Genomic DNA, 25,159 nt, shown 5'->3' with positions numbered 1-25,159 from the left:
ATATATATATATATATATATATATATATATATATATATATATATATATATATATATATATATATATATATATATATATATATATATATATATATATATATATATATATATATATAAATCAATAATTTCATAAAAAAGGGAATATAACAAAGGAATTCATATAACTGTACTCATGTTATATCATCTGGTAATTTTTTTTGTCCTTTTTATTCTAATATTTTTTTCCCGTTTCTTTTTTTCTCTCTCTAAACTTTAGCTTTTAACTGGTGATAAAACATTTTTGCGTGATCCTCGAGTTGTGGAATGCATTATCGGCTCAATTAAATTCAACTTTCTGATAGATTCTGCAGCAACGGTAAATACACTTACTAAGGAGGGATGGGAGAAAATTAAAAAAGAGTGCCGTTCGGTGATTCAAGAAGTGGTACTCCATCCAAAGGAAAATTTGAAAGGCTATGCTAGTAATCGGCCGTTGGATGTAATTTGTTCGTTTAACCGCGCGGCTACATGAGGTGAAATATACAGCGAAATGAACTATTTGACAGGTGAAATATTTGACAGGTACAGCTAAAGGGTTGGGGGAGACACAACATCCGTTTTCGAAATTCTATTAAAAATAATATATTCTTAAGCAGAACATTCCCTAATTAGAAGAAATTATGAACTGTTGACTGAAAATTGACTATGTACTCGATATTGAAGTTATTTAATGGATCTAATTACGATTTTGTGCACGTTATTTGTTTACATTGCACATCAGCTGGTTGCTGAGATGCTTTATCCGTCAGATATTTCGCCTGTCAAATAGTTCATTTCGCTGTATATTTCACCTCATGTAGCCGCGCGGTAAGGCATTTATCGGTGTACAGAACAGTAAGCTACGACAATTAGCAAAGTTTTTTGTGTTAAATGGGACAGAAGTGTCTCTACTCGGATTCCATACTGCTGTGCAGTTGAAATTGCTTAGAATAGGCCTGGAAGATAATCTAGGAAAAAATCTAGAGGAAGTATATTGGGCTGGAATTGAGGCTAACGGAGAAAAGTATAGGAAAAGTAATCAAGACTGGAATATGAGTACAGTGGATGAGGGTTACACTAATCGTTCCGATGAGTTTCCGAAAGTTCAAGGAGAGCCGGTCAAGTTCAGGGTAGATAGCTCGGTGATTCCAAAACAAATTATTAGATAATATGTGCCAATAGTATTTGAAAAAGCGGTTAATGGCGCCTATCGCCAACCAGTCGATAAAAATTAACCGCCGGTTTGGCTATATCGACCAATAAATTTATCTACTCGAATTGGTATCGCGTACGCATTTCACTAATCGGTCGATAAAATTATATCGATCGATATAATTCCAGGCCGAGTAGTTTCGTCACCTGTCAAATTGGCTTGTCAGCCTACGGTTGTTTACAAGTCACGAAGCCAGTTAGCAACCGAAAAAAGTGCTGCATAACAAAAAGAATTGGAAAATCATGCTTAATTCTTTATTTTTCACTGGTGAAAGTGATGATGCTGATAAAAATCTTGCACAACATCGTAGGGAGCTCTGGAAACAGCTAGATCCGCTTGAATTATCCGTTAAAGCGTAAGTAGAACCTGGAGTTTTGTTTTCTCGTCAATCGTGTTGATGTGTGAGTTGTTTCTTTTCTGTTTGTTTATTTGTTCATAGAACTTTGATCTTAATACTGGATGAAATGTTTCTTTTCTAGATTTATGCAAAATTTTCGACTCCCGAAGAGCCTGTTCGAGGAAATTCTGGCAAAAATAGCCCCATTCATTGCTCCAAAACATAACCGTGGTTTATCTGCAGAACAAAAACTGGATCTTACCAAGAAGGTGTTGGTAACGATTTTACCATGACAATTGGCCAATCTACTTTTTCAGAAACGTTAGATCAAACCTTAACAGTTCTGGAACGTGAACTAACATATGCAATTACCATGGATCTAACAGAAGACGAGAGAGCTGATGCCAGAAGATACTTTTACTCGAAATTACCTGTTCCTGGTGTAGTAATGTGCATCGATGGAACCCATATAAGAATCGTTGCGCCTCACGACAACTCAATCCATTATTTCAATAGAAAGGGATTTTATAGTCTTAACGCTTTAATGGTTAATATGTGATGTGGAATAATTTAACAGCGATAAAATTATATGAAACTTATCTTCCAGATATGTGACCACAGACAAATAATCCGTTTTGTGGACGCGAGTTTTGGCGGCTCGGATCACAATTCTTACATTTATAATTCCAGTCCGATTTCTTCATATTTTGAAGAAAAATGGAGAAATGGAGACCGAATGTTTAAACTCTTAGGTTGGTCTATTCACATGTTACGCTTTTATGTCACATTTTAAGTTTATCTTTACATTTACATTTTACGCTTTCTAATATATTCTAGGAGACTTCGCTTATCCTTCTAAACCTTGGCTTATCAAGCCGCGCAAAAATGCAGAGCCAAATACTCCAGATTCGTTGTTCAATGAACAGCATGCCAAAGCACGTTCCATCATTGAAAGAACGTTTGGTTTGCTCAAAGCACGATTTCGCTGCTTGAATGGTGAAAGGCCACTACATTATGCACCGAACAAATGTGTTCGTATCATAAACGTTTGTTGCATGTTATACAACCTTCTCATCATGCATGGTATTACCGACGAATTTAATGAATAACGATGAGCCTCGATTAAGCTACCCAGAATAAAAAGAATTCAGCGCACAATTTTTTGTGTGTGATTTATTACATTAGTTTTTATCTTTCATTATTTTTAGCATTTCTTCAAAAAATCCCAAAGTTCCCTCTGCTAATATTTTTAAGTTGCTGGAAATTTCGCCAAGATGTTTGTTCATCTCATCATTTTGCTGTAGTACCCTTTTTTAAAAATCAGCTTGTTTAGTTGTGGCAGTTTTGATGCTTGTTTTGGTCCTATCTGATGGCTGTTGATTCATATTGTTGCTATTGTGCAGTACAGCAACCCGTAGCACCGCTCCCAGCGACTCGTGTGTCGGCATCAAAACCATTTGCTATCACCGGTGTTGACTATTGTGGGCCCATCTTTACGAGATTGAATCGAAGAGCAGTTGCACGCAAATCTTCGCTATTTTTATCTGTTGCAATCCACATCGAACTTGTATCGGACCTTACAACCAGTGGCGGATTAAGGGTATTCCTGTTAATGGTAAATGTTGTTGTGGCGGGGAGTGGGGGGGGGGGGGGGGGTAGTGGCACTAAACTTGCTGTTGCGAGATTGAACAGTCGGGGCCCCTTCGATCATCAGTCACAGGCTCTAAAATTTTTGCTGACGGGGGGGGAGTGCAAATGATTCGCCAGCCTTGGGGCCCCAACGGCCATCCTTCCGGGGGCTTGTCGCTAGTACTCTGTCCATACGGCATACTATAGAATGGCGATCTACGGGGCTCCTACATCGGCGGGGCCCCAGGCGACCGCCTAGTCCGCCTACCGTTAGATCCGCCACTGCTTACAACAGAGGCGTTTATCGGAGCTCTTCGGAGATTTATTGCGAGACGAGGGAAAGTCGTTGAGATTCCCTCCGACAACGGGACGAATTTTAAGGCAGCCGCTAACCAGCTGAAGGAATTGTACGAGCTATTGAAAACTGAAAAACATGCAAGTAGCGTTCATCGTTGGTGTCTAGAGAAACAGATAGCTTGGAAATTTATTCCACCTCGCGCCCCTAATTTTGGAGGATTATGGGAAGCTGCGGTTAAATCTACTAAATTTCACTTTGTGAGAGTAGCAGAAGAGACTAGCTTGACGTTTGAGGAAGCATGTACTCTATTAGCAGAAATAGAAGCAAATTTGAATAGTAGGCCAATTACCGAAATATCAACTGATCCCGAATCACTAGAAGCACTCACACCAGGTCACTTTCTAATTGGAAATCAACCTAGGATTCTCGATTATGTAGATCAAACGGAAATAATACAAAACAGATTAAGTCGTTGGCAACTAATCACAAAAATGAGCCAACAGTTTTGGAAACGATGGCATAGAGAATATTTGCAAGGACTTATGCTAAAGAAGGGAAAACCAGGAAAACCGGTTGAGATAAGAGAGGACATGTTAGTACTTCTATTTGAAGATAATTGTTCACCTACACGATGGCCTCTTGCTAGAATTGTGGAAGTGCATAAGGGAAAGGATGAAATAGTACGAGTGGTAACGGTAAATACACGAAGAGGAATATTCAAGAAACCTATGTGCAAAATCTGCATTTTACCTCAACAAGCAGCTGAACCTGAACAAGAAGAGGGTAATAAGACAGGCGATTAGAAAAACCCCACTTGGGTTTTTGGTGGCCGGCATGTTGACGCCTTACGGTAGGCAATGTGCATGGCACAATTAGAATTAGGACAACTAGGCTAATTAGTACAGAAAGGATTAGATCGTAATTACAAATAAGAAGAATTAGAAGAGCAGTGAATTTGACAGGGAATAATCATTAGCATTTGAAACCTCGGCGAGACAACAACTATTATTTATTACTGTTGTGGGCAGCCGTGCGTGCCGACCCCTGAACTTGCCGTGGCAGTTGCGCTGCCACCGGTCAACGTCCAGGGGGACGACAGTGTGTACACGCACACTGTCGCACACACTAAGCGCGCAAGGCTTGGTGTGTGCCGAGCGCCGAGCAGAGTGTGTACGAAGGCCGATCGAGCAGGAGCTCTCGGTAGGGGCGCTCGGTGCGGCTGGCGCGCGGCCTACGTTTTAAAGTGTTGTACGTTTCATCAGTATTTATTATGTATGTTTTAATATGTGTGAATAAAGTAATAAGTGTTTAAGTAAAGTGCAAGGAACACAGTTCATAACATTGGCGACGAGGATGGGATCCTCCTGCGTAAGGGGGATCCCAGTACGAACCCGCGGACGCCATCGCGATTGGGCACGTCTTTCGCTGCATCATCGCAGCAGCCATCGCGATGGCAAAGGTCCGGGATTCCGTGGAAGGATTGGGCCGCCGCCACCGCCAAGACCGAGGCCCCCGGCTGCCGTCCCATCAAGGGGGCCATATGGGCAGCGCTGCACACTCTCGGCGACGTGTGAAGGTCGCCGGGCTGCAGTCCAAGCAGCGCCGGCAGCGTCATCGGCGAGGAAGCTTTCCGCCTTGCTGCCGGGCTATGGGCGAGAGCGTCATCCGCCAGGCTGCAGCCCCAGCTTCAGCGGGCGAGGTTCATTGCCGCCCTGAGGTAACAACAGCAGTCATGCCACTGTGTCCTAAGAGGGCGAGGGATCTAAGCCGCCCTGGATGCAGTGTGGAAAAGGGACGAGGACTCATGCCGTCCCGGGTGCTGCTCTGTATTATGGGGGCGAGGTTGTCATGCCGCCCCGGAGACAGCCACAGTGTCTAAAAGAGGGCGAAGGTGTCATGCCGCCCTGGATCCAGCACCACGAGCAACAGCAACGCGCAAAGGAAGGGCGAAGGATCAAGCCGCCCTGGCTGCATCGTGACCAAGAGGGCGAGGGTGTCATGCCGCCCTGGTTGCAGCATCATTAGCACCTGCATCAGCACCAGCAGCAACGGGCAGCAGGAACGTGTGAAGGAAGGGCGAGGGTCCATGCCGCCCAGCATCAACAACAGCAGTCCTGGATGCAGCATCGCAGGTTGGAATGGGGGCGAGGTGGTCATGCCGCCCCGGCTACAGCTTTGTTCGTGAGAAGGGCGAGAGTCTATGCCGCCCGTGGTTCATCTTCAGCACCGCCGCTACAAGATCGTCATCGCCGACCTGGAGCAAAGGGACGATAGCGGGGCAGAGAAAGGCGCAGGTACACGCAGCATCACCGCCGCCGCAAGTAATCGTAGCCGATGATGATCGAGCGCGATTAAAGGTGATGGCGGGGTGGAAAAAGGGTGCCAGTAGCCGTAGGGCAAGCAGAAGCGTCCGCGCCACAGCATCCACCGAATACACCAGCATCGGCCGGGGGGGTGTCACCACACCGGTATTCCCTCAGTGGAATATCTCGTGTCGGTTCGACCCCTCCGGATAAATAAAGGGGGAGATGTTGTGGGCAGCCGTGCGTGCCGACCCCTGGACTTGCCGTGGCAGTTGCGCTGCCACCGATCAACGTCCAGGGGGACGACAGTGTGTACACGCACACTGTCGCACACACTAAGCGCGCAAGGCTTGGTGTGTGCCGAGCGCCGAGCAGAGTGTGTACGAAGGCCGATCGAGCAGGAGCTCTCGGTAGGGGCGCTCGGTGCGGCTGGCGCGGCCTACGTTTTAAAGTGTTGTACGTTTCATCAGTATTTATTATGTATGTTTTAATATGTGTGAATAAAGTAATAAGTGTTTAAGTAAAGTGCAAGGAACACAGTTCATAACAATTACGATTGAGAAAGCGTCATCACACCTACAGCATTTACATCTCCCGAGACTTTTTTGTGTACTGTCCTATGAGAGCCTACAATGGGAATGCTTAAGCCAAGCTGTAACACACTATATCTTGCCGCAGTTGAACGCCCTAAAAGTGGTTTTGCTCCTGGTATGACATACAATTTTTCGATTGCGGAGGGCCAATCAGGGGAAATAAACAGTTCAGCGAGGAATGTAGCGATAACTGAAATAGGTTTACTTGTAGCATAAACCCTCAACGGTTTATCCGTGCCGTTTTTCAACTCATAAATCGGATGAGAAATGGTATCTCTCATTATTTGATCGAAAATATTATCACCGAAAGTATTCACTTCGGCCCCAGAATCTATCAAAAACTTAACCTCTACACCAGCTACTGTACAAGTAATTGATCCTGCGCTTTCTATTCCCTTGAAATCCAAGGAACACATCACGTACGAATTCAACCCGCGTATTGATACCTTTGTTGGGCTGACGAAATTATTTGGATCCAATAGCTTACTTGAGCTAGTTGTTATTGAATTATTGCTCGTGCGCATGTTGATATTATAAACTGCTGGAAGCTAGTGCTAGTTGAAGAGTTATCTAAAATAATACAAAATGCGGATTAAAGTCTAATTCAAATCCATCAAGTGAAAAGTTTATTAATTTCTTCTGTGCACAACTACTATGTCAATAATTTATTTCTTTGATCAAAACTTACAGCTTCCTCTTCTTGATCGTTGGACGCAACTGCTGTGATTTTCCTAATTTTAGAAGCGGGCGAACCATCTCGATCTCTACCGGTTTCACGTTTAACACGAGATGACATACATGCTAGACATGGGCAAAATGATTCTTTGCGACGATTTGACCGAGCTGGCTCTTTTGCTTACTGCGAATCACTAGCGAGTGGTGATTCGTTCGCTCGCGCTAGCCATACCTTTAATTGGACAGGAGGTATAGGTGATATCTTTCGTGAGATATTGCTTAATTAATGCGAGCAATAGCAATATTGAGAAAAAATCAATACACAAAAATACACATTTTTTACATTTTTGATGGGAGCAAAACAATCACTAATGATCTTTTATTTAATTAATTGTGCTCCCCATTTTTTCATCCGTGGCATCTGTTCATTAATTAAATAATGATCTTTTTAGCAGGAATGAAAAAAAAAATCAGGCAGGAAGAAAAACAAAATGTCACTCTGTGAACGAATGTTACACAAATGATTATTATATTGAGTCTTTAAGCAATAAGGCAAAGCCGTCTTCCTGTATAAAAAACATATAGCGTAAGGCAATTGAAATACTTTTTCCTATTACAACACATCTGATATTCTTTATCGTAATAACTGGTTTCCTGGAGCGAGTACAGCGAAGAAATTCAGACTAGGTGATATTTAATATAACCACTATAAATCCCTTTTGTGTATGTCGAAATATACCTTGATTTTTAAAAACCAGCCGTTAATCAGCGAATCTACAACCTAGCTCGCGAGTGCACTGTCTATCAAAAATACCCAGTGAGAAGATCAGGGTTGCTCGCGAGCGGGCTGTATACTTAAAATCCATGCAGAAAAAACTGCCTAGCTCGCGAGTGCACTGCCTATCCAAAATCCATGCAGAAAAAAACAGGGTAGCTCCGAGCTGCCCTGTTCTTCTCGCTACGTATTTTGGATGGGCAGCGCGCTCGCGAACTAGGCTGTTTTTTTGCATGGATTTTGGATAGGCAGTGCGCTCGCGAGCTAGGTAGTTTTGTCGGCATGGATTTTAAGTATACAGGCCTCTCGCGAGCTACCCTGATCTTCTCGCTACGTATTTTGGACAAGCAGTGCGCTTGCAAGCCAACCTGTTTTTCTCTGTGTGTTTTGCACATACGATGCGCTCGCGCTCTACGATGTTTTATACGTGTGTTTTGAATAGGCAGTGTGGGTCTACGACAGTAGCTTATGATGTTTTTTTTTTAAATAATACGTACATTTGAGTTTTAGTTTTAACCACAATAAAAATGTTTGCTGTTTTACATGCGGCTATTTACATTCCGTATAAGCCCAACAGTATTATAGATTTTGATTTTTTTTGTCTCGGGGCAACTAGTTTCAAACGAACTTTTTTTTATTTTTTTTATGCGAGCGGGCGAATCATATTTTTCTGGAATGAAGAGCGGCGAGCGCCCACTCACTAATGGGAGCGAGTGACCCTTATAATTACCGCTCTTCTTGCCCATGTCTAGTACATGCTCTTTGAATATGCCCTTTAGCTCGGCACAAATGGCAAAACTTCTCAATGGCAAAACAGTGATCCGGTTGATGACCTGTGCTCGTACAACGCCAGCACGGTTTCGATGAAGACGAAACGGGTCCACTCATGCGTGAATATCCTCCACGGCTACGCGGAAAATATCATCTGCCTCTGTAGCCGAATGTTGATGTTCGAATCTCTCCTCGGCTCGAACCCGGAACACCATACGACACCGCCAATACATTTGAAGCTTCATCCGTAGGATACTTCTTGCTAAAATTTTCCTCTACTTTTTGTTCAATTTCGACCGTACGCACACGGTCCAATAACTCTTGTAAAGAGTTTCCTTCACGGGCAGCATTTCGGGCTACTTCGCGGACTTTACGGTTTCTGGCATGGTTCTGTAAAACATCTGCTACAGTCTCGACAAGTTGGTCATAAACATTTTCGCATAGTTTGGCAAAAGTTGACACACGACGCACATTTTAGGTCAGATTCGTCCTTATTCTGCGGCAACTATCGAAGTTTCAGCCGCTGGAATAGCAAATAATACCTTGAACCAAAATACTCCTCAAGACGATACATTGCATTGGAATATGGCTGGGTAAGTGCATCAGGCCCGCCTTTATTAGATGTGTTGTCCAAGATGTCAATCAATTTTCAGCCCGCTTTCATTTTAAAAATGTTTGCCTTCGTCGATTCTTCGATACTTATCCTCCCACATATTTTTTTTAGTTGCATCGATTCCTGTTGGAATGTGCTTCAATCTGGTCTATTGCATCGATCCTCTTGAAAGATGTGCATCAACACTTAATTTCTTTTTTTTTGTGTAATATCAATTCCTGTTGGAATGTGTGACGGTGTTCTGCTCTTCTGTTAATCCAACTGTAGCATGCACATGCACATGCTATACTGTTTTCAATCAGTTCACACACATTTCCCATTACACTTAATTAACACAAAATTGTCAACTCAACACAACACATAAAAAGACCAATTTCCAGCTACTCAAGATATTAACACAACCCAAACCACATAAATAACCTTATGTCAGGAATTGTAAGTCAGCAGAAAAACCCTTATCCAAAAACACCTAAAAACACACAAGCGACGCACAACCCCGGAGGTGCGAAAAAACATTTCCCAGCACAAAACGCTTCAAATCCGTAAAGCGTAAAAACACAGCATTGCATAATAGCAACCAACAGTTCATAAATAATGCAATAGGAGACACCGTACCCGCGTGTGTACAAACACAACCGTTAACCATAAGCGTAGGAAACAAAAGTGCGTAGCGGAAGTTGGGGCAAGTGTGCCATACGAGGCAAGAGTGCCACCAAGCATTTTTCCTTAAAAACTTTAGTTTAATGATCAATTGTGTATACAGTTGGTTGCTTTCCAATGACTAGGTATACTGAGCCGAATTTCATATAAATCAATCGATATTTCTCATCGTTTTGAACTGATTTATGTTGAGTTTCAAAATTGAGCAGAATATTATAATTTTTTAATCCAAACAAATAAGCTCTCAAATATGATGCGAACAATTAACCGAGAAAATTTTTACACCACCGTTTAGCTGAGAAAACGTGAAATTTTTTGTGGGGTTAGTTGAAAAAAACTTTCTTTTAGTCACTGAAAAATTCAATTTCAAAAAAGTTACAACTTTTGGGGTAAAAGAGCCATCTCTAATTGGGGCAAGTGTGCCACCATCTTTCATAGGCGCGAGCTGTCAAAAATGTAAACATTGTTGTAGCGTGCTGCGGAATGGTGCGCTTTTACGAGCGGATTCTACTCCGGAAAAAACAGACCAGCAGCAATCCATATTGTGGAACAGTTGGTGGTCACAAAGGGTTCATTGGTGACTCAAGACATGTAGTAATACATACACTAGTGTTACAAACGTAATAATTCCAAATATCTAAGAAATACGCTTATTTTAACCAGGTGGCCGTCTTGCCCCATACGACTGGCACTCTTGCCCCATAGCCCAAAAAACAACGTCTTTTTGGACCCTTTTTAAAACGCTTCAAAAACTATGTTGTTTGCACTTTTTTCAAGCGAAACTCATTTATAAGTGAGGAAATAGATGTAAAATAGTTATGAGATTTAAATCGGCTTTTTTAAAAACACGTTTTAGTGAGTTATAACTTGAAATGCTTAAGGTGGCACACTTGCCCCAAATTCCGCTAAGCACAAGAACCTAGAACTGACCTAACAGAATAATTGCAACCATATGTAAACCCAAAAACCTAACCCTCAGCATAACTGACATAAAAAAGAAAGTGAAAGTAAAACGCAAAATCTAATTGAAGAGAAATGTACCATATAAATAAAGATACCGGATGAGACCAGATACAGGCAGTCGGAGGCAGTGCGAATCACAGTTACGCACAGTACGTGCAGTTGTGAAGTTGTACTGTTAAGTCTTTGTCAGTCAAGTCTTGACTTTGCAAGACTAGTGAAATGTGTAATTAATTCAATTGTGTTTGTTCTCTACCTGAAATCCCGATGATATTCAGGAACATCCGAAAACTCCGCCTTGTGCCTTTAAAATATACCTAGGGAGTGATGTCTAAAGAATAGCACCGTTGAACTACCCGTCGCGTACGAATTAAACCTGTTACACAATGTTCCGTTAATTAATCCAACACGACTGACGTTTATTCGCATTTCCTGTCATCTCGAATGAACTTTCACGCTCATCCTGTCTCTCTCTATCCATCACTTCCTTGTCTATCCTAATCCCTACAATCTACACTTAATGTTGACCTCGATGGGAGCTTTTTCTAGGGGTATGAAAGAAAAACGGCCTCAGCACAATTTTCCGATCGCTTAAATTCGACAGGCTCACGTAAAACTGACAGTGTACTATTTCGTTTATACCCCTACATGAAGTCGATTTCCATCGAGTTCAGTATTTAGTGTCGGCAAACCATTTTTTTTAAATACAGTAGAACGTCGATTATCCGGGCAGCTCGGGACCGGACGGTTGCCGGTTAATCGATTTGCACGGATAATGGTCCAAGAAATGTCAAATCTCACTATATATAAAATCGAAAATCGCCACAATGACGTGAGAGTAACCATTCAGCGAGAGAGAGAAAGCGGTGAGAGCAGAGCTCTCTTAGCAACGCGCGTTGCTGCGAAAGGACTTGCTCCGTGCACCACTGCTAGCCCGCAGGTAATGAGGGCAATGGTTACATAGATTTTTTGTTTGCACAAACCGATTTGAAAACACATGGTATTGGATATAATAATTTTTTTCAATAATTAAAGTTGCAAATTAGCCACCTGATGATAAAGTGTCCCATCTCATACCCCTTCCCATTATAAATCAAGATATTCAAGGCAATATTTAAAAAAACATGTTTGAAAACTATGCAAAATAGCTTAATTGTGAAATGGTTGATATTCCAATTCATTGAATCATTAATAAAGCCAACCATACTCATTATTGGTGCTTAACCTCGAATACTACATACACCGTCGTCATCGGCAGATAAGTGTGGTACAGAATATCCTGTAAAACGGGTTGCTATATCCAGGACGTCGAACATGTACACTCCCTCAAATCATCATCTATTTTGTGTAATGTCTTATGCGGACATGTCGGCCTATACAGGCTTTCGAGACTTAATTCATTACCACGTAGCCGGATAGTCAATCCTTGCTACGGGGGGACGGTCCATGGGCTTGAACCCATGACGGGCATGTTATTGAGTCGTTCGAGTTGACGACAACGTAACACGGGATCGCCCCAACTCTACTACTCCGCAATATTAGCTGAGTCGGGACAAGGAAAACGCATAAGAGGCGGATGTAGCCGAGAGACCCTAAGCGGCCATATGCTAAAAAGCCTTGCTGAAATTCCGAACAAAAAAACGGCGGATGTTGATGGCTTGAAACGTAAAATTGAATTTGTAACGATTTGTTCGCGGGTGGGAAGAACTACTTATTTCAGGACGTTCTTCCGGAACAAAGCACTAAAGGGAGAGATGGTTCATTGCGCGACATGGCTGCAACATACTGCGCGTTAGGTGAGACAACCGTGCGCACTGCATTTAGCCGGATCAGCATCAACTGCAGAATGATCCACAATGAAACTGTGCTTACTGTAGCGTGCCCAAGAGGGCTGAAAAGATTCTGACTGTATCTATCAAGAGTGATGACGATATTTACCATGTGATGCTATCACTGTACTTTGTTGTTGATTAAGAACAACCACGTTATAATTAAGGACACGTCAAATTAGAAGCAAAATCTGAAAGATGTGGGGCGGCAAGAGTAAATAAAGTAGTTTGCAAGTAAACGTCAATTTAGTTGATTGATCTGGGAAGGCTAAAACAGTGTTGAACCATTCTTTTCTATAACAGTATAGATCGGAATATTAGAACTACACATTTGGAATGGTTATTTGAGGGGATATGTTCACTGTTGAAATTTGATATTTGGCACAACAATAACAATTGTCTCATACACAAATACCAATTCCATTTAATACTTCAAAACCAGTTTCAGGATATTAAAATAAAATTTTGATGGCGTTTTTGGAAATGACCCTCATGAAATTAAAGACTGAGCAAATTTACATTGAAATTGTTCTAACATCTATTACTTATTACCTAACGTATGAAACATATGTCGAAAAAAGAGTAGAAATGGAATTCGAACCACGTGTGATATCATATTTTTGTAGTTCAATCTTACATTTATGGGCACAAAAAACAGAAGATGGGTTGAAACAGAAGTGAGCATTTCAAAAATTTATGTTTTTAAGTACGCAATTGGGATTGGATCTAAACAAGTTGTATATGTATTAGCGGCACCCTAATTTTTTAATCCACTGCACATCAATACGTTATTCAATGAACATGTTGTAGAGGTTACTACTTAGCTATGCTTTCCAAAAAATCACGCCGATAACCAAAAAATAATAATCAAAAAATTATACATTTGTATCAACAGAAGCATGGAACGTATCAGTTCGATTGAAAATAAGAAGGAATGCAGCTACTGAACTTTCTGTTTTATCGAAATGGCCACAAAATTCGCCAATCATGATTACCATTGTTATTACTTATAAGTGTAAGTAAATAAGATTCATTGGTGCTTTACGTGCGTAACAAAGAACCTTATTTTTGAACACCAGTTGAAAAAAATTACAAAATTGCGTGACTTGGTTTTTTATGGCTATTTAAGATTTAAGATTTTTTTTTTCCATCAGTATGGCTCAAAAGTAGCCTCATCGTTATTTAACGGTTCTGCAATGTACATTAAGAACTGTAACAACCAGGAAGTTACAAGGTTAACACAGTTGTAAGAACAAATAAGAACAAATAGGTGTTTGAGTTATGGTTGTTGCCACTGAACGTGTAGAGTTTTTAAATAATTCTAAATTTGAGGACATCTGGTAGATTTTACCGGGCCTTAACTAGTTCATATAAAAATTATAAAATCCACTAATTTTATTATTAATTCACCTTGAATCAATCGATAAATCGTTAGTAGAATATTATTTTCATCAATAACTATAGGTTTAACAACTTTTCATGACCAAAAATGAATTTCGAAAATACCACTAGACACTACAGAGCTGAAAAAAAAACTGGTTGTTCACTTGACTATCGCTGCAAATGTTCGCTGTACGTTTGAACAGCTGTCACATTTATGCGCACGGTTGGGTGGCCGGTTATTCCGCCTCCGGATAATCGACGTTCTACTGTATTTAATAAATGATTTTTTATCACCCAAAATATTAAAAAAGAAAAACAAAACAATTACCAACTTGCTTTTATAAAATGTTGTTCAAAACCATTAACCTTGTTTTATGGCATTTTTCTGATATTAGATCATTTCCGCAACTCAATGCGTCGCAGATTTTGTCCCTTACAAAGCGGAACGATCGAATTTTTGTAGCATAGTTCATTTTGCTCGTGCGCGGCATGGTATACCAGTTTTCAAAGTAAAATGAAGACCTTGCCAGCGAAATGACTCCAAAATGACAGATCGATCGAAAAATTGTGCTGAGGCCGACTTTATTTCGCTAGTGTCACTCAAATCACTCAAAAAATACATTCATTTTGCCGGACGGGATGTGTTAGAAATTATAGCAAGAAATGTGTTGAGGAAATCGTATTCCGTTTAGCCTACGTGCGCGCGAGAGAGAGAGAGAAGGAGAGAGAGAGGGAACTTAATCGTTGTCGCCGTGCGCTGCTCAACGAGAGAGCGCTACGCGCTGACCGAGAGAATTCTTATCAGCTTAATCAGTCGCGTTCTGAACTCTGACCCGATCAGTAGCGTTCTGATTCCCGTACCAACAAGTCGCGTTCTGAACTCTGACCCGATCAGTAGCGTTTTGATCCCCGTACCAACAAGTCGCGTTTTGACCACAGACCCAAAAAGTTGCGTTCTGACCAATCTGTTCTAAAGTGAAATAAACTTGTGAATTAACAACATCTTACAAACATATACAGTGTTCGGACAATTAAAAGTGCATATCACATCTAACCCCAAATCCCCCACAAAATGAATAACCAAATTTTTTTAGGCTGGTGGACGAGTGCCAAAAAATTAGTTTTTTATTCTACACTGTTTGAAATCGTGTTCGAGAAAGGCCGAAAATTGACACCTTTCACCTATTTTTATGTTTTTGTCCCTCATAACGCTGACAGTGCCGTGTAACCTTATAAATGTTCCAACAGGATGCCTTTACCACGCAAACAATGAAAGCCCAAATTTTGATTCAGGCCGAGGGGTATGAGGAAGCTTGAGGAAGCAAGGAGAAAATCGCTGCGGTGAGAGCGCGCATTACTTTTTTAATGCGTTTATCACTAACACAATACGATCCCAGCGTATTGGAACAAGCCGTGTGTGATTGTGTGCGTATGTTGACGGCTATTTCAGCTGAAGAACTCGTTTTTTATTTGCACCCAATTTTGTCTGTCTCATTCTTACTACCACATTTGACTTCATACAAAGTCCCGCCATGCAATTGACAGCGATTTGCGAGGGCGCGCGAGGGCTCGCACGCCATACAAGTTCACCGCCCCAGAGCCCTCGCATTAAAGAGCTTGCGAGCCTTGGTAGTTTTTTCATACCCAGTTTTAACAGTTATAATTATAGCACCTCTAGATCAGGTATAACAGTGCTATTTGTAGCATACTATACACCTGGATTTTTAATTTTTTTTGGAAAAAATCCACAAAGATTGAAACAGTGATATTTTCGCCAAATAACACCACAAAAATATAATTTATGAATAAAAAATTAATATTATTTAAAATATCATAAGATCTAGAGCAGATGATACTACTCGCAACCCTCGCAATGTTTGACGGGGTGGCATAGTTTGACGTTTCGAATGTTGATGTTTTTAATCCCCTTGATTCTGCGTGATAATGTGTAAAAATACTAATTTTAATTAAGTGTATTAATGTGTTTAGTGTTACTTTGACGTGCACAGTTATTTGAAATATTAAAATGTTAGAAAACAAAGCGTTGTAGTGATATTCATGCCTGTTTGTACCTCGGCCAAAGAGGTAAACAACATGTTGCATCGAGGTATGGGCTCTTTTTGCAAATGTAAAAGTATTATGCCATATCTAAATATTTAGTTCGATTTGTGAGAAAAGTGTTTGTATTTATTATTTACCCGTGTTTCCTTTCAAACAAGCTCCCACCCGCCCTCTACCATGTTTCATATTCCTCTACCTTAAACGGGATTTGTGTACCGGTAAAATAATAAAAATCATGGCATATCGTTGTGCATATAATGTGTTTTTGTTTATATAGTTAAAGATGCGGCTAGTTAATTTGCTGCCGTGTTTAGCATACCGGACATGCAGCTCGTGGGGTTGCGAACGCCAAACGAAATCCGGGGTGCTGCAATAACCGGGATCGAACGTGTACAAAGTCTCTTGGCTGGTACGTAGAGCGTTGTGATGAGCGTTACCGGGTCAGATTCATCCATAAGTGACCAGTAGTCGTTAAAGTAGGTCCAAGCAACGGGTCGGAAATGCTTATGCTTTTACGTACATACATTATTCGGGTTGACCCAAACTCGCTGCACCCACAGGTCGAATTTGATTCCTAATGTGATCTAGAATCCTTACTGCAACCATGGTTCGCGATCGATTCCGTCAGACTCCGGATCGTATCGTAAAATTAATCGTATGACCCACCCCAAGTATAGTTGAACCCACGAGAACAGCAAAGGACAATTCATACTTTTGTTAGAATCCCGGTTATGAATGCCCACTTAGCTGGTTGAATACGGTCAAAGAGTAGAGGGAGCATTACCAGACTCCTTGTTTCGTAATCTAGACGCTGATGGCAATTATGAAGAGCAAAGCGTGTTGGCCTCCGTCGGATGTACTCAAGTCGCGCCAAAGCCTGAAAATTCATGCGAGACCACCATACAATGCATGCATAAATTATATTATGGCATGACATCTATATATAAATTTTCCTTAGCGCGAGTTAGCACATCGGCATCAAACTGCTGATGCGGCGGGTTGAATAACTTGGGTATCGATATGCTGATCGATATATGCATATCGATACCGTTAGCCGACCGGTCACATTAAAGCGTTGGTAACAAATAATGGAAAAAAAGTCAGTTGGTTTCCAGCACTCAAAAGGTCCACTTCTTTCTAGCTTCGAAGAAAGAAAAATAACTGGCGCCCGAATAGGGACCTGAAGAAGTTAAACGGGAAGTGTATAAGTCATAAAAAATCCTAACATTAACAGTAGTTAAATCTGTGGTCAAAGGAGCCATTATTAAGACAAAGCGAATTTTGGGACACCGTGGTAAACACCCGATTGCTGCCAGCAGGCCCCCAGTAGTCGAAAGGAATAAAAAGGAAACCCTGCTGTAGCTGCCCAACTTTCCCCCGCGGAAAACTTCATCAATGGAGATCAACTCAAAATTAATGTAAGTATTCAAACAAAAAATCCGAAATAAGCATATTTTGGTGAACAATACAAAGCCTCAGTTTATTTAGTGATCGGTGAATTATAATTGTGACAGTGTAAAGTAAAGTGGAAGCTAAAAAAACAAAAATGACCAATCCCAACTCCGAAATTGTTCTACGATCTTTTGTAGAGATGGGGAAAACCCCTGACTTTTTGAGGGACGTTCCAATTTTTGACGGAAACCCAAACGAACTGATGAATTGGATCTCGGATGTAGAAGATGTTTTTATCATGTATAGGGATCTTCCGGATGATTCGTTGCAGTTCCATTTGGTTGAACGAACAATCAGAAGAAAAGTCCGCGGAGAAGCTTCCGACGTACTAAACGCAAATAATGTAACATGCGCTTGGCATCAGATAAAATCAACACTGATGCTATATTACAAAGATAAGCGTGACGTGAAGACCCTAGACTATTAATTAACGTGTATAAAAAAGGGTTATTCTGAAAGCTTTGCCGGATATTATAGCAGAGTTAATGAATTACTAACCGCTATGATAGCACAAGTTCAAACGGATAGCAAATATTCCCTCCACGCGAACGTTCATATAAGTTATTTTAGGGAGAAAGCTTTGGATTCGTTTATTAGAGGTCTTGAAAAACCGTTATCTACACTGTTAAAAACTGCTGACCCGAAGACCCTTAGCAAAGCATATCAATTTTGCCTTGATTACTTTAATATGGACATTCGATCAGCACCTTATAAGAATCAGTATGGTAATCAAAATTCCTCTAATACTCCTAAGCCAAAAGATCTAGGGTACGAACCGCAACCCTCCAGGGTAGCACCTAGAAAAATTGTGTACCAGCCAACACCCCCTCCCAGAACAGCCCCTCCACCTCCACATCCAGCTCCACGATACCATCCAGCTCCACATTACGTTCCGAATCACCAATATGCCTCCCAGAGACAATACCCTGAGCCAATGGAGGTAGACCGAAGCACAAATTCAAGAAATATTAATTATGGAAATAGACCCTCGTATGGGGAAAAAAGACCAAGACCTGCATCAAGCCAGGAAGCATGGGTAAAGAGACAAGCTCACCCATTGCAAGCTCATCAAATAAATAGCAATGACTACCATTTACAAGAACAGATCAGGGACCAGTTCACTGGCGAATATGATATTACAGAAAACAATCAAAATATAAATTTACAGCACGACCATGATCCGCAAGAGGGATCAAGTAGAAATCATCAGAAGCATTTTTTAGAGTGGGAGATGAGTTGGTAGTTCCCTGTCTTCCGTTTATTAAACTCAAAACTACCATTGGAACTTTTCCATTCTTAATAGATACAGGTGCTAATATTAATTTAATAGATCCAAAATTAGCACATTCATATGAACACAGCAAGCCGTACAAATTTTCTATAGGCCAAATTAGTAGTGCAAACAGTAAATTTTCTCCCACATATGCCATTGATATAAATTTTTTCCATCCTAAAATTGATTTTGAAGATCGCTTTTTACTTCACCATTTTCATAATTATTTTTAAGGTATAATTGGCAACAGCATGATGAAAGCTTTGGATGCTATAATAGACCTAGGAAAAGATCAAATAACATTAACTAGAAACGGCAACAAGTTTGTTGTCCCAATCTCATATTATTCACCGCATAATCATTCTTCTCACAATTTAATCCGAACATCTCACCTCTCAAAATTAGAGTCAGAAAAACTAAAAAAGGTGTTGGAGAAAAATAGCCATTCATTTTATAAACCAGATACTAAATTAACTTGTACAACTAATATCGAATGTGCAATACACACTACGGATAACTCCCCAGTTCATCAAAGAGTTTATCCTTACCCTGCTGCATATGCTGACGAAGTAAATAAGCAAGTGGAAAAATTATTAGAAGATGGAATTATTAGACCGTCTCACTCGGCTTGGACATCCCCGGTATGGATTGTACAAAAAAAGTCAGATGCGTCAGGGCAAAAAAAAATCCGAATGGTTATAGATAATCGCATGTTAAATGCCAAAACTATCTCTGAAAAGTACCCAATGCCTGAGATAAACTACGTAATAGACCAATTAAAAGGAAAAAAATATTTTTCAACGTTGGATTTAGCTTCCGGATTCCACCAAATTAAGATGAAAGAATCGGATATCAATAAAACAGCATTCGCTATTAATAATGGCAAATACGAATTCACTAGAATGCCATTTGGCTTAAAAAACGCTCCAGCGATATTCCAAAGAGCGATTGATGATATTTTGCGAAATTTTATTGGAAAGATATGCTACGTCTATATAGATGACGTTATAGTTTTTGGAGATATAGTTTGGATAACCATCTAGAAAATTTAGATACAATTTTGAAAACATTAAATAATGCAAGGTTAAAAATTCAATTAGATAAGTCAGAATTCCTTCGTCAAGAGGTAGAATTTCTAGGTTTTATTATTAGCACTGACGGAATAAAACCTAATGATAACAAAATCGACGTAATTAATAAATACCCCGTGCCCAAAACTATTAAGGATTTGCGAGCATTTTTAGGATTAATGGGCTACTATCGACGATTTGTCAAAGATTTTGCTAAAATAGCAAAACCTCTGACAAACATTTTAAGGGGGAAGGGATCTGATACATCGAAAAAGAAAATTACTTTAGACTTACATGAAATTGAATGTTTTAATAAAATGAAACAAGTATTGTCATCAAGCGATATTTTAATTTATCCAGATTTTAATAAGCCATTTATTTTAACAACAGACGCCTCAAACTTCGCAATAGGATCAGTTCTCTCTCAAGGTGAATTAGGCAAAGACAAACCAATCCACTTCGCCTCAAGAACCTTATCGAGGACAGAAGAGAAATATTCAGCTCCCGAGAAAGAGATGCTTGCTATTTTTTGGTCATTGCAAACGTTCCGTAACTATCTTTATGGAGCGAAAGTTAAAATAGTAACCGATCACCAACCCCTGACTTTTCACGAAATTTGGCACTATCACCGAAAAATACGAATGCCAAATTAAAGCGTTGGAAAGCTTATTTGGAAGAACATGATCATGAGATTTTATACAAGCCTGGCAAAGGAAATGTTGTGGCTGATGCCCTCAGTAGAATAGTATTCTCTGTGTCTGGCACACAACATTCTGCAGAAACTAGCCAAGATTTCTACATTATCTCTACAGAAGCCCCATTAAATGTTTTTCAGAATCAGATCATACTAAAGGAAGGGAAACCGAAAACAGTATTCGAAAACCCTTTCCCAAATTTTAAACGAACTATCATTTATACAGATACATTAACTGAATCCTCTTTTTTACAGATTCTTAAGGATCATTTCATATTAACAAAAATAAACGGTATTTTAACGAGCGAAGAAATTATGGGTAAATTTCAAGATGTTTATAGAAAGTTTTATGGAAATCAGAAACTCCTTAAAATCCGTTTTACACAAAAGCTCTTGGAAGATGTATCGGACGAAAATCTACAGATGAATATAATTACGGCAGTGCATAACAGGGCACACCGTGGAGCCCAGGAAAATAAGTCGCAAATTTTACGCAAATACTATTTTCCCAAGATGCAAGCCAAAATTAAAAAAATTGTTTCTAATTGCAGTATATGCAATGAAAACAAATACGATCGTTACCCGATTAAATTTCCTCAACAAAACACTCCCATACCAAAAGCACCATTTGAGATTGCTCACATTGATGTGCTTTTTTTGGAAAAACACTTTTTCCTCACCTACATCGATAAGTTTTCAAAATTTGCCCAAGTTAAGTTGATTCAATCGCGAGCAGCCGTTGATATAGTTTCAGCTGTAAAGGAAATTTTAACAAAGTACCACCCGCCAAAAATATTAGTTATGGATGGTGAAAAATCATTCGGCACTCAGGATTTAACCAACTTCTATAAAGTCCATAATATTCAGACCTACTTAACTGCTACTGGTCGAAGCGAGATGAACGGTACGATAGAATGATTTCACTCAACCTTGCTCGAAATTTATCGTATTACAAAATCCGAACAAAAAGATATGCCCATCCCTGACCTTGTCCAATCCTCAGTTCATAAATACAATTCATCAATCCATTCCACAACTAAACATACTCCATATGAAATTATCCTACCTTCCTTCCGGTCATCTGATATTTGCGAGAACGTTTATAAGAATTTAAATACCAAGCAGAAACACGATCTTTTGCTATACAATAAAAACAAAAGGGAGATAACAATACCTATTGCTAGAACGATTTATGAAAAGACTAGGGCTAGATTAAAACACAAACCAAGATACAAAAAGATTAAAGTTAAAAATGTTAATAGGAGCACAATTACAACCGAAGAATCTCGCAAAGTTCATAAAAATGACCTAAAAATTAGATAACGGTCGATGGCACCTTTACACTAACTTCAGATAACTTTTGTTTTTTTATTACAGTTTACTCCTTTCATTATGCTACTTATATCCATCCAACGGACAGAATATATCCATAGATAAAGTAGACAATCAACCGATAATAGGAATTAATGTAGGGCCTGCAAGAATTAAAATTGATAGTTATCATTATGTTCACCATTTCAATATCACTGCATACAAAAGTTATTTTCAGACAATAAGGTACGATTTCGATAAAATAGCCCCAACTCAGTTTACACCGATAATAAAAAATCAATTAGACCATTTGAACACCCTCCTTAGACAGCTCTCTCCAGTCAATCGTTTTAAACGTTGGGATTCCGTCGGTACTCTTTGGAAGTATTTAGCAGGGAACCCTGACGCTAATGACCTTAGAATAATAAACAGCAGTTTAAACGACCTGATAGATAACAACAACAAACAAATAACCATAAATAGACAGTTTAATAACAAAATTAAAGAGTTAGCTTTTAACACAGTCAAGGCTATAGAGCAATCAAATTCATTAGAAACCCATTCAATTGTTATATATATGCACTTAGAAAAAATTATAGAATCTGTTCAAGGAATTATAGATAGTATAGTTTGGACAAAAGCGAATATTGTTAATGAAAAGATTTTGTCAGCTTTGGAAATGAATTTGCTAGAAAAAAACTTACAATCTGAAAACATACCCTTCACAACGAAAGCTGAAGCTCTCACGTTCATCGAAACCTCAATCGCCACCAATAATCGCGAAATAGTTTTGCTACTAAAAACCCCTAAACTCGACCCCAGAATCTTCCGTAAAGTCAAAATCTATCCTGTGTTGTACCATCAAGGGCGAATCCACCTGGACCACACATCATACGTCATTAACGGAAACATTAGCTACATGGTAAACAGTCTCAATCAATACGTATATTCCATGAGTGAAGTCAATCAAGATCGATCAGAATGTGTACCAAGGTTAATTGGAGGACAACAAGCTTCATGCAATTTTACAAAACAGCCACGTACATTTGAAGCGTTTCGAGTAGGCGACCAAGCCGTGTTGATCAACTCAATCCAAAATTTCTCGCTTTTCAACAATTGCGGAACCAGCAATAGAACGTTAAAGGGATCATTCGTCGTCAGAACAAACTCATGCGACGTATGGATAAATGATGTACAATTCTCATCGAAGGTGGTAGAAATGATAGGCGAGCTCTCGTTATATCAGTTGGACGGAATAGTCGTCAATAAGCAGCACGAGGTTATCAATATGTCTATCGAACACCTTCTAGACCTACACCTTGAAACAAGGAAAGAACTCGAGCACATTCGTTTAGAGAACCAATCGCTATCCATCACCTGGCCATCCATAAGCCTTTTGGGAGGAACGTCGATCCCTCTCGTCATATGCATTGTAATTTTGCTGGTATGTAGAAGAAAAGCAAAAGCTAGAGTTGATTTGACGATCGCACCTGCAAAACCTGCCTACACAACGTTTCCACACCGTAGCTATGTTCCGGGGACGTCAACAACATAAGGAAGGGCGAGTTAGCACATCGGCATCAAACTGCTGATGCGGCGGGTTGAATAACTTGGGTATCGATATGCTGATCGATATATGCATATCGATACCCGCAGTGCAAAGCGATCGAAAAATTCACTGGATTTGACATATTTCGCTCTATCGTTCTCTTTTCCTCCTATGGCTGAGGCTTCGAGCAGGGTATCGAGCTACCCCTTCCTCAAGCTTCTTCGTTTCCCTTGGCCCATGGCTGTGAAATATTTCGCTGCGAGGACGTTCGAACCAACCGTCAGCCGTAGTGCTGTCACTTTTCAACTAAGGCTGTCTCTTTCTAACTTTAAAATGTTTTCAATGGCAGTTGCGGCTCTTGTAAAAAACATAAACAAATCGTTCAAGAGTGCTCAGCTGTCCAGTTGCAAATTTCCGCAGATTTTGGTGTGAAAATGGCCTCGAAACGGGACTTTGATAGCGGTAGGGTGCAACACGCCAGTGCCCGCAACCGTAAGCGCCGTTTGCAGCAGTTGGAGTGGGAACGTTGGCTAGCAGAACAGCCGGAACCATCCAATGCCGGTATGTGAAATCTGGGAGCAGTGTGGAAGGTCAATGTTTAAAAATGGACTCTGTGCCATTTTATTAAATATGTTTTAGCTAACCGAGCGAGTGCCCTGCAAGGGAATGAAGCTGGACCAGACCCTTCACTTCAAGGATATGAAGCCGGAACGGAACCGATGGAAGTGGCCGGTAAGTCAAGACCGTTATATTTTGACCGTTACGCGTTTCGCTCATTAGTTTGGTGCTCAATTTATTTGGCAGACAATCCCCAACCGCAGAGTGACAGCGATGACGACAGTGTGGTTGCTGAAAGCATCGGTGGGGACAGTGTTCCCGACGACAGCGATCCCGGCATCGAGACATCGGTGCCAGATAGTCCGTTCGGGTCATTGTCCTATGAGGACGGGTTGAGGCTGTGGGCACTGAAAACCGGCCAAACACACAGTGCCTTAAACCTCTTGCTGGGGCATTTGAGGCAGCACGACCCGGGCAGGAAATTGCCACGGGATGCACGGACGTTCCTGAACACGCCCGTGGCAAGAGACACACAGTCCGCGATTACCCCTATCTCTGGTGGAGAGATATGGTACCAGGGCATAGAAACATGCCTTCGGTCCTATTTTCGGTAAGTAGGCTAAACCAACTGTATTGATGCATGAGACAATGTGCATTATGCTCACCCATGGTGTGTATGTTTTCTTTCCATTGCAGATACACGCAGCCGGCCGTAGAGCGGTTTGAGATCGACTTTTTTGTCGACGGTCTTCCGCTTTACAAAAGCAGTCGGACACAATTCTGGCCCATCCTCATGGGCATCCACAACCTGCCTAATGCCCCGGTGATGACGGTTGCGATCTTTTGCGGCGAGTCAAAACCGTTATACGCCGAGGAATATTTAGGACAGTTTGTGGAAGAAATGAACGAGCTGCAGCGTGTTGGGATCGTGATCGGCAAACGGCATTACACTGTGCACCTACGAAGTATTATAGCAGATTCTCCGGCGCGTGCATTCATCAAAGGTGAGTTGTGTTCGTAGTCAATAATGTTGTGCAATTCAAATAATTTATATATTTTTTTAATTGTATTCTTTTAGGTGTTAAATCGCACAACGCATACAGCGCCTGTATGAAGTGCACCATCATCACGGAAA

At 40.5% G+C, this 25,159-nt stretch overlaps 1 protein-coding gene across 1 annotated transcript in view; it reads left to right on the top strand.

The window, feature by feature from the left end:
* LOC133395090 (uncharacterized) overlaps positions 1 to 23,563 on the top strand; it is a 28,026-nt gene extending 4,463 nt beyond the window's left edge. The window contains exon 3 of the mRNA XM_061663783.1: positions 21,984 to 23,563. Within this exon, the coding sequence (XP_061519767.1) occupies positions 21,984 to 23,472 (1,489 nt within the window). The 3' untranslated portion in view covers positions 23,473 to 23,563. The remainder of the gene's footprint in view (positions 1 to 21,983) is intronic.
* Positions 23,564 to 25,159: the final 1,596 nt, after the last annotated feature.

This window comes from Anopheles gambiae, chromosome 2 (genome assembly GCF_943734735.2).
Source record: "Anopheles gambiae chromosome 2, idAnoGambNW_F1_1, whole genome shotgun sequence".
NCBI lineage: Eukaryota > Metazoa > Arthropoda > Insecta > Diptera > Culicidae > Anopheles > Anopheles gambiae.
Note: the sequence above shows the minus strand (reverse complement) of the source record. Positions and strands in the feature narration are given on the sequence as shown.